This window comes from Vigna unguiculata, chromosome 4 (assembly GCF_037176805.1).
Source record: "Vigna unguiculata cultivar grain cowpea cultivar isolate G323 ecotype 2 chromosome 4, ASM3717680v1, whole genome shotgun sequence".
NCBI lineage: Eukaryota > Viridiplantae > Streptophyta > Magnoliopsida > Fabales > Fabaceae > Vigna > Vigna unguiculata.
The window spans coordinates 16,683,759-16,695,062 of NC_140795.1; the positions used below are offsets into that span (position 1 = coordinate 16,683,759).

The 11,304-nt window shown below is 35.5% G+C and overlaps 1 protein-coding gene across 4 annotated transcripts; it reads left to right on the top strand.

Moving 5' to 3' along the window:
* The first annotated feature begins 5,061 nt into the window (after positions 1-5,061).
* Positions 5,062-9,961, top strand: LOC114181755 (uncharacterized). Of its 4 annotated transcripts, XR_014994475.1 has the most exons (4): positions 5,062-6,373; positions 8,265-8,318; positions 8,400-9,253; positions 9,329-9,961. XR_014994475.1 is itself a non-coding variant. In XM_085672411.1 (3 exons), the coding sequence occupies exons 2-3, from the start codon at positions 9,170-9,172 to the stop codon at positions 9,815-9,817; spliced, it is 573 nt and encodes a 190-aa protein (XP_085528537.1). In that variant the 5' UTR covers positions 5,087-9,029; positions 9,158-9,169; the 3' UTR covers positions 9,818-9,961. The 4 variants fall into 4 exon arrangements, 3 of the variants coding, with proteins under 3 accessions (XP_085528537.1, XP_085528536.1, XP_027924101.1); XM_085672411.1 differs by having other exon boundaries at positions 5,087-9,029; positions 9,158-9,253; XM_085672410.1 differs by having other exon boundaries at positions 5,088-6,373; positions 8,265-9,253.
* The last annotated feature ends 1,343 nt before the right edge of the window (positions 9,962-11,304 follow it).

Genomic DNA, 11,304 nt, shown 5'->3' on the forward strand with positions numbered 1-11,304 from the left:
AATACACTAAGACTTAAGACATGACTTATCTGGATACATATAATTAGTCGGATTCATCGGATGCTTGCACTTGTGGTGGCCTCTACTTCTCTACCGAGCTAATTGCCAATCCTGCTAATCTCACCACTTGAGTTAGTATGCTTTATGTGAGACTAACTGACTCTTTAGAGCGTCAGGATGCAATCCTTACCTTGAATCTTTACTAAATTATATAATGAGACACCACCATGAAACTCCCACTAACAGGGGTCATGGAATTACGTCCTGACCAATGAGGCACCACCACGCAACCAATGTGGAATTACATTTTGACCAATGAGGCACCACCACGCAACCATCGTAGAATTACGTCCTGACCAATGAGGCACCACCATGAGATCTCACCTAGAGATTCATGGAATTACGTTCTGACCAATGAAGACACTACTAATTAAATCAAATAGGATCTCCCCCATGGCATCTCCTATATTGTCACACAAGCATTTGAAGACACATATTAAAATCATATAACATATTTCTCTCTTGGTAAATAATTAGTTATTATATTTTTTATCCAATCCAACTATACAACACATTATGCAAACGATTTTGGATTTTAGAAATAACACTACACCTTGTGTAAAGCTACAAAAAATTTCTATTTATATTCAAATTAAATATGATTGAATCAAGAACCAAATGAAACAAGAACGAACTTAATTGAATAACTATAAAGAAAGTTATGCACTAAACAAGCAACAAAGGTCAATGTTGTCCACAAGTAAACTACAATGATCTTGCGATAAAAACTGCTCTCACTACAGAGCTTTGATACCAAATCTGACCGGTCAAAGTCAAAAACTATGTGTTAAGGACCAATTGTTAAAATATCAGCTCGATCCAACAGTTAACGAAGTAGGAACCTTCATTTTACAAAAAGTGTGCAGTGTTGTCAACAACCAAACTATAGTGACCTTGCGATACAAACAACTCTCACTATATCTGACTGGTCAAAGTCAAGAATTATGTGTTAAGAATCAGCTAAAATTTCAGCTCGATCCAACGGTTAATGAAGTAGGAACCTTCATTTTACAAAAAGTGTTCAGTGCAGAAAAAAAGTAGCGTCACATCAATCAAACATACTCATTCCAAGACGAAAATAAGTACACTGTATTTCAAAGAAAAAAGATTTCTAGCTTCCCTTACCTGAAAAACGCTAGCAAAACCATGCCAACACTCGAAGGAGAGCACCACGGAATGTGGCAGCTTGTGGAACTGGAAAAACAACCAAGGAGGACAAAACTGAGATTCCCAGCTAAGGTCACAGTGGAAACAAATTTTCCAAACAGATTAGGAAATGTAAAAGGAACAAGGGTCTAGAGTTCTACTTACCCGAAAGTAGAGTTCGATCACCCAACAAAGGAACTAACTCAAACCCTAGCAGAGCTCTAAAAAGAGAGAAGAGTGTATGCGGGGAAGGTGTTGTCTTACGAAATGGGGCAAAATGAGAGGGTTATGGCTGATTTAGGGGTTTTGGACACCCTATGGGCCAACCTTAGGCCCAACAGATGGGGCTAGGCCCTTAAACTTTTAGGACATAAATAAGTGGGTCTTACATTCTCCCAACAAAAAAAAATTTCGACCTCAAAAATTCACCGACAAGGTAGGAAGAAAACTATGTTTTCCCTATTTTCTTTGACAACCGCCACTTAGACATGACTGATAGAATGACTCTAGCACCTATAGTCATTGGAAACTTTGCCTCTGTGCTAAGCGATATGTGTTCAACTGTGTATGTTGGTTTAGTCACTACTCTCGAAGCAACTTCCAATCTCCAACCTTAAAACTGGAATGCTCCTTCATACCTGCCCAACCAACTTGTATCGGATAAATTGACTCTCATCATTCTTAAACATCACCTGTCACCATCCCGCTGCGCTACTCTGATCCATACACAAGGTCACTTGTTTGTTTACTCAAAATGATGATCCTTTCATGTTTGTCATGATCAAGAAGTAATCATCGTAGAGAAACCTTCCTCAAAACCTCTATAACACTTGCAAACTCTTCAAAGTCCCTTTCTTATAGTCGTAGCATCCCATTTTCTCAACATCGTATCCATCCTTTTTAACCCATATGTCCTACTAGTCACTCCAACCTTTGTCAATACTCTTCTTGAACATTCTGAAGACTCTCTTCGCACTTGGAAAACTTGTCGCTAAACCTTAATTATACCATCAAACTGTTTGAAATTCCTTACCTTCATCATGTTTCCACTCTTTAAAACCATAGGCCCGAAAAGCCAATCCTCCATTCTCTAATGTTTACCCTTGATAATCTATCCTACCACTACCTCTCCTCTAAGATTCACCAAACTTGCAGTCATCCTTATGATTATACTCAGTATAAGCCATTACTTCTCCAACATCTCTTCCATTTTTGTATTCACTTCAAACTCTCAGTAGGAACCATCCAATTAGGAACTATTGACACAAGTTCTTCTTCAGATACCAATGCAAAAGTGAACTCCACCACACCAAGGTCAAAATTCTAGTACTTGCTCTAGAACACGTCTATAAACTCTTCTACCACTGAGATTCCTTGCGTCTATTGTTTACTTTCATTTGTTAGACGACTTTGATTCGCGTGAAACTCTGCCCCCACTATTTAGCTTGATCCATACTTCATACGCAACCGCTGACTTATCTCTTTTAAATCAAAGAACACCACCTCGTTGGTTATCCAGCTCATCGGAATGAGATTGAGAAAACAACCAATTCACCCTTGAGATTATGTCCCAACCTTGCAAAGGAATCAATTCAAATTGGTTGTGAATTTAAATACTTTGATCACCACGAGAGCACCACACACCCGAACGAATCTTCACTTGGCTGCAATTGTAGCAAAAACCATCATCTCAATCTCAGCTCCTTCTTGCAGACAACTATGACTCCTTTACCATACTGGCGACATCAAGGAGTATCCAACCGTAAACGAGACCAAAACCCATAATCTAGTCACCGCCTTCGAAACATGTATCCTTTGAATTAGATCATTTGTGCTAACCACTTTAGTACCAATCATCGCAAACACTCTTGTAGCTACTCAAAACTTTTGTTTTCCTTTCCTCTTTCCCTGTGTCGTGACATTACTAACTATCCTCCCCCACAAGAACAAACTTAACTATGTGCTTCTTCTTCTAATACTTGAAATCGTCCATCTCATGTCCAAGGTCAAACCTTTCCCTTTTGTGAGCCACCTTACTTAGAACATCCCTTATACTCTTATTCTTGGATAACTGCTATTGCTGAGAAGATACAACTACTTCTTACTAATATTGGTATGATATATAACCCCTAATATACTTCCTTCTCATAAAACATCATCATGCTTGATTGATCTTCAAAGCTCTACCTCATATAAGCCTCTAACTACATTTCTGCTTTCCTTATACACTTCATGGTCTTTACCCTTAACCTCAAACCTTCCACAATGTTCCACTTCAAACCTCAAACATTGTCAAGATGTAAAATCAAGTTGATTTCTCAAACCTTGTTACACGAGCACACATACCGATATATCCTCTTATACTAATCTTTGAACTCAACTCTTCTTGTAAAACTTGAGGTATATGATCTTAGAACTTGATCTTGTAGCGCCCTCGGCCCAAAGCGTTGCTTCTTAGTTTCCAACATCATTTCTCAATCCTCTAAGCCAAAACTCAACTTTCATCCTTTATCGATATACAACCCTCTACATCTTCACATTTTTTAGACAAGATATTGTCGCATAGGCCCTACCACTCCTTGTAAGGGTGAGAAGGTCAAGTTTAGCTTGAATCTGCATTCCCTCATCACTATAGACACCAAACAGAAAGCACAGAGGCGTAACAAGACATACTAGAACATACATGGCATCACTCCATCATCTACAGGCAACCAAACCTTTTGTTTGTCACCCTTCTTTCCCCAAACCATTAGAATTAATAAAGGAAAACAACATCTGATCTAGTCATGAGTATGCACCCTCATCACTTTATCAATATGTTTTCTGTTCTTAAAACTTTTGGTTTCACTGACAAACTCAACTAAACTTGAATACTCAAGCTCGTGAGACATGACAAACCCACAACCTCAAGTCATCCTAAGGATGAACTGCTCTGATATCATAAATGTAACATCCCATTTTAATAGATAAATCTATTTAAATAAAACATTACATAAATTAAATATCAAAAGGACACGAGGCTTAAGGTATAAGGATCTTACAATCATCCGAACATATCGGAAAGAAAAATAACACACACCGCAATGCCAATAATAAAATAGAAAGTAAAAGTCTGACAATTGACCAAACACCTAGGCAATAGTGTCTACAGGCGGTACTTGAAAGAATGAGATCCAACCACAAGTCGGGCTACACAGCGGAAATTCCATCACCTTGATCAATACTAGGGGTTTCCATATCTGCTCACATCATTGAATTGATCATCATTGCAAAAAGAGAAAACCACACACAAAACACACAAGCAAGCAGAAAGGGTAAGCTAGAGTAGAAAAATGTTTTATCATACAATTGCATACATTTTCATAGTCCAAGATACATACATCAACCAATCATGTGATGACTCGCCAACAATACACTAAGACTCAAGACACGACTTATCTGGATACATATAATTAGTCGGATTCATCGAATGTTTGCACTTGTGGTGGCCTCTACTGCTCTACCGAGCTAATTGCCAATAGGTCTCATCCTACCATGCACAAGGTTAGCCCTAAAGTATTTTAGGCCTCGAGCTATTCTCACCACTTGAGTCAGTATGTTCTACGTGAGATTAACTGACTCTTTAGATTTTCAAATTCATTATATGTAACTCTAGGAACTTTAGAGGGTTTTTTTCATTTTCTTCAATTCTTTAATTCTAATGAAGTTTCTCAAGTTTAGTTGACGTAGATTCATTTTTTTCATCTTCATCACAAGTCTTTCCCTTGAAAAAAAATCAATTTTTTTACTCTTTATCATAATTTTTCTAATATGAATTTTTCACCTCTCACCTGTTTAAGAAAAGAAAAAATTATGAATACTCCAACTTATCTCAAAATCAAAACTCAATATTTTAAGAAAATTAACAACTTCTAAACGATTAGCTTCCCTTACCTTAAATAGATTCCTAATATTGTTCTTCTCTTACACAAGTTCTTCCCTTACACATGCTCTTTCCTTACACAACTTCAAAACATAAAATAACTTCATCTACATAAAGAAGAGTTTCATCAATAATTAGATCATGATTTGATTATCTGTAACAAATAGATATATGCCTATAATGTAGAAAACATATTGCTTCGAACAAAAAAAAAAAGGGTAAAAAATCAACCTACTCAAAATAAGAAATTCTTCAATCCAAAATGTTCCTTAGCTCCTTAATTTCGTCTTGGGGCAATTTGATTTTGAAAATGATGAGAGATTGAGAGTGAAAATTGAGATAGAAAGAAGATATGAGAAACATAGGTATAGAGAGAAGAATTGTTTACATTATTATAAATATGAATTTATTATAATTTGAATTGATTATTGTACTTATGTCAAAATTTTATCTCTTCTTTTCTTCCTTGTAACGGTAATCTCGAGCCAACAATCTCGAACCATTTTATCGTATCAATATTTTAAAAAAAGGAAAATGATAAAGTGACTCCATACTTGACTCCATGACGTGGCCTGCACAGGTGGAGTTTATTTTTTAAATTAAAATTAATTTTATTTAAAACATCTTACTTGAGACGTGGCACATTTTCGAGAGTGGGTGTGGACGTGAATATTGAGCGGGTCAGAAACACATTTTGGAGAGTGGGTTTGGGCGTCAAGATTGAAAGGGTGGGAAATTAGGTTTAGCTTGGAGAGTGGGTTGCACAGAGAAAGCAAAAACGAAAAAAGGGAAAAGAAAGAAAGAAAGGGAAAACCCACTCGAAAGGAGAAAGGAAGAAATGAGAAAGGAAGAAAGGAGAATACGTGTGTTGTAGTGAGTCGAAGAAGACGAAGGGAGAAGACAAAGAGAGAAGACGAAGAGAGATGACGAAGGGAGAAGACGAAGGGAGAAGACGATCGTCCCAGAGTTAGGGTTTTTGTTCGTCTCCATTGTTGGATTGAGCATCGTGATTCGTAGGTATGTTTTTTTTTGTGCGTTTCTCCACTACTCCAACAGGTTTGTGGAATTTTTTTTTTCGAAGTCGTTGTTGTGGGTTTTTTGGTTAAGGATCTGATATTTTTGTGTGGTTTTCGCCAGCATAGTCCAGTGAGTTATTGTTTAAAGACAAATTTAACATCTATCTTGTACTGGTGAATGACCACAACACTGTAATCGAAGACGAAGCTTGCGAAGTTAGGGTTTTTGGTAAGTTTGTGTTATTTTTCCGTTTCTGTGATTTTGGTGTTTTGATAGGTGCATGAATACTAGTTTTCTAACTAGGTTGATGAAATTTGTCTTATTTTATTGTGATGACCTGTTTGCTCACAAGTGATGACCTGTGCTGCATTTTGTGTGATAATGTGGTTTGACTCAATAGTTGATTATGGGGTGATTAAGTATGGGTAATATGCGTTCATTTGTAGTTATTTCTTTGATGTGGTTTCATACCCAAGTGGGTTAAAGTTGTATGATTTATTGATGATGACTTTTGTGCATCCATGAGTTGTGCTGCATTTTTTGCAATCATGTGGTTTGACTCAATCTTTTTAACTTCCATATTATTTTATTCCAGAATTGATTATTGGGTGATTCTGTTTGGATAATGTGAGTTAATTTGTAATTATCTCTTTGATGTGGTTTCATTGCCAACTTGATTACACTTGTGTGATATATGAGTGATGACCTGTTTGGTCACAAGTGATGATTTGTGTTGTATTTTCTAGAAGCGTGTGGTATGACTGAATTTTTGTTATCTTTCATGTCATAGCACTGAATAGTTGATTATAGGGTGATTAAGTATGGGTAATATGCAGGTGATTAAGTATGGGTAATATGCGTTCATTTGTAGTTATCTCTTTGATGTGGTTTCAAACCCAAGTGGATTAAAGTTGTATGATTTATTGATGATGACTTGTGTGCATCCAAGTGATGAGTTGTGCTGCATTTTTTGTAATCATGTGGTTTGACTCAATCTTTTTAACTTCCATATTATTTTATTCCAGAATTGATTATTGGGTGATTCTGTTTGGATAATGTGAGTTAATTTGTAATTATCTCTTTGATGTGGTTTCATTGCCAACTTGATTACACTTGTGTGATGTATGAGTGATGACCTGTTTGGTCACAAGTGATGATTTGTGTTGTATTTTTTGGAAGCGAGTGGTATGACTGAATTTTTGTTATCTTTCATGTGATAACACTGAATAGTTGATTATGGGGTGATTAAGTATGAGTAATATGCAGGTGATTAAGTATGGGTAATATGCATTCATTGGTATTCTTTGATGTGGTTTCATACCCAAGTTGGTTAAAGTTGTATGATTTATTGATGATGACTTGTGTGCATCCAAGTGATGAGTTGTGCTGCATTTTTTGCAATCATGTGGTTTGACTCAATCTTTTTAACTTCCATATTATTTTATTCCAGAATTGATTATTGGGTGATTCTTTGGATAATGTGAGTTAATTTGTAATTATCTCTTTGATGTGGTTTCATTGCCAACTTGATTACACTTGTGTGATGTATGAGTGATGACCTATTTGGTCACAAGTGATGATCTGTGTTGTATTTTCTAGAAGCGTGTGGTATGACTGAATTTTTGTTATTTTTCATGTCATAGCACTGAATATTTGATTATGGGGTGATTAAGTATGGGTAATATGCAGGTGATTAAGTATGGGTAATATGCGTTCATTTGTAGTTATCTCTTTGATGTGGTTTCAAACCCAAGTGGATTAAAGTTATATGATTTATTGATGATGACTTGTGTACATCTAAGTGATGAGTTGTGCTGCATTTTTTGCAATCATGTGCTTTGACTCAATCTTTTTAACTTCCATATTATTTTATTCCATAATTGATTATTGGGTGATTCTGTTTGGATAATGTGAGTTAATTTGTAATTATCTCTTTGATGTGGTTTCATTGCCAACTTGATTACACTTGTGTGATGTATGAGTGATGACCTATTTGGTCACAAGTGATGATCTGTGTTGTATTTTTTGGAAGAATGTGTTATGAATCAATTTTTTCATGTTTCATGTTATACCAGTCAATACTTGATTATAGGGTGATTACCTGGGGTTATGTATTCAGGTCATTAATATGGTTACAGTTAGTGAGGGAAGTGAATTCAATGTTGACCGCAAGGTATGATAAATTTTGGAATTCAATTAATTTTCAAATTTGTTATGATAAAAATGACATAACTATTTTTTTTTATTGTTCCAGATCTGTTTTAGGCATTCATGCCGGACAAAATTGATTGGTAGTTTGAATAAGAAGTTAACAGATGAGCAAAAATCATTTATCCGAAGAACACCATTTGGATGGATGGTTGAGTTGAAAGAGTGTGTTAAAATATCTAGGAATCTTTTGAGTCCGTTAATCAGTATGTGGGTGGAAAGGTTGGGGGGGTTTCAAATGAGTGCAGAAGTTGTTGGATTTACCTATTTAGATATATGTCTTGGTCTAGGTTTGAGGGTGGTTGGTGAGAACATTGATTTAAACCAGGAAGGGTTAAATAGTGATTCAAGGAATTTATTTGGAGCTTCCAAAGTTGTTGATATCGAAATGGTATATGATTACATCTTAAAACATATTAAAGTGCTTTGTTTAAAGGATTTTGGTAAGCTTTACGTTTTGTTTGCATTTTCTGAGTTTTTGTTGCCCAATCGTAGTGGAACAGTTTTTTCTATTTTGTTCAACATTGTTGATGACCTTGGTAGTATTGGGAAATTTAATTGGGGTCGAGTGGTGTATGAGTTTTTGGTTGGCAGTATATGTGAAGCTAAATTGTTCTTGAAGGAGAAATAAAGTACCAAACACTTTCATGTAGCTGGATGTGTTTATTTGTTACAGGTACTGTATGTTAAATTAATTTCAAACTTGTTTGATCAGTTTAAAATATTTGGTTGAGTTTTGACTGATTTTGATTACAATTGTGGCAGTTATGGTCTTTTAACCATTTTTTGATTCCGAATTTAAAGGATTGTCAGCACATGACAAAGTTTCCCAGAATCTTGCATTGGATGGAAATGAAAGTAGGGGACAATGTAATTAAAAGGAGTTTGACAAATAACACTGTAAGTTGGGTATTTTGTTGTTTGATTTTTTTCCTAAATCTGTCATCTATATTGATTGAAGTTTGTTGTGAATAGTTTCAGGTTGTTACAGATGTTGCTGCCTCTGCAGAAGAGTTGACCAATCCCTTCGTTAAAGAAGGTTTTGAGGTATATGGACGTCAAACTAAGGGTACTAAAATAGTTGACTTAATTAAAGTTGTTGAACATCAAGAAAGGGTCCTAGGGGAATTGCAAAAAGAACTTGAAGACTTAAATGAAATGATGATTGAGAGGATGAACCAGCGCCAACATCAGCATGGCAAAATGAAGTTTTCTGAGTTTGGTGAACCAAGTGTTGGTCATTCGCAAACACCTAATTTGAACCACCCCACTGGCTGCATTGAATTTGGCAATTCTGGTGACATGGGTCATGTGGAAGAAGTTCATTTTCCAAATCAAGAAGCACAAGAATCCGAACAAAGCAACATGTATATGCGACGAAGGGATGGTCCTCGGTTGCGTGTTAGGAGTATGGCAATAAGAACTCCTTTTGCAACATTTAGTGGGAGGAAGCGCCATAAGTAGTTGATTTAGAGGTTTTATGTTTGTTGTAATTTGGATTTCTATTGCTAAATTTGGTATTTTTTATGTTTAGACATTGTGGACGTGATTGATGACAATTTCCTTGTTTGGCTTAGTCATTGATTTATGGAAATTCTGAGTGGTTTATGTTAAGTGATAGTTTGATGTTGTTCATCTTAATTTTGATTGAGTGCAACTAAATTTTATAACAGGTAAACAACAAATACGTATGTGGTCCAAAATTTAGTAATATTGGTTACCACACAGATGACAAATCAGTAATTATGTGCAAGATGTTGTTCACAGGTCAACACTTAATATATGATTGATCTACATTTAAAAATCTAAGAGTTATTATGTCCAATTTTTTGGACCAGGTTACTACTTAATTGTTCTTGAGTCATCATATAATTTGATTACAGATAACAAAAATATCATGTTGGAGTTGTGGATGAATTATGCCACACGTAGTTTGTTGTTGTTCAATATGTTTCATATACACAATAAAGGTGTTAGATTTCATTAAGTATGGAGTAATTATTATCAATTATCACACACCTACTTTGGTAAGGTTTACTTTCATAGAATTTATGTTAGCAGAGACCACGAATTTGGAAGGTGTGCAAAATGTTTATTGTAGGTCAGCACTTAATACTTGATTGATAACCAATTATTATTGTCAGTGTTAGGCATGTATGTTATGTTCCACTTGTACCACAATTTCCCCACAGATTCATCATGGGCAGTAGCCTACATTAAATTTTACTCTATTTATGTGATTGATTGTAAGTGAGTTTCATACTATAACCTTTTTCATATATCAGAAATTATGAAGGTGTGCAAAATCTTTGTCGGTGGTCAACAGTTAATTGTACATAGATGATCATATAATAAGTTAAACTGACAGTTACATGGATATCACAGTGATAAAATAAGTTTAATATCATAGATGAAGTAGATCCTTCCAACAATGCCATGAAAATTAAAATTAACAACAGAACCACTAAAGTTAAAAATAAATAGACTAAAAGTTGAAGACATTAAACAATCATGAGTTACGTAAGTCATGAGTTACGTAAGTGATATATTATCAGAACAGAAGATTGAACTTTAGAACTCTCCCCAACCTCAAGACATGGAATATTGGTGGATGGAGGAACCATCCTCTGCAGTATATCCTCCACATTAGTAGTGTTAGTAGGCTCCACGTTGGGCTGCAAATTCGGTCCCATATTTGTGTTGTCATTTGCGTTTGGATTGGAATTTATACTGGGCTGGGCATTGGCTTCCACATTTTGTTTGACAACATAGTTAAGTCGCATCACAGGCATAGAAGTTTGAACTTCTTCTTCAGTTGGATGAGTGGTTTCATACTTGAAAACCTACAAATGTCATGAATGGTTATATTGTGTGACTTGAAGACATGGTATGAATTAAAAAAAACATATATTTGTTTGAAGATTAGTTATTTACCTTGACAATGTTCCTAA

Bases quoted from the DNA above. Each gene is read 5' to 3' on its own strand.
- LOC114181755 (XM_085672411.1), top strand. From the start codon at position 9,170: ATGACAAAGTTTCCCAGAATCTTGCATTGGATGGAAATGAAAGTAGGG. The intron at 9,254-9,328 runs GTAAGTTGGGTA...TGTTGTGAATAG, and splicing joins GGAGTTTGACAAATAACACT to TTTCAGGTTGTTACAGATGT.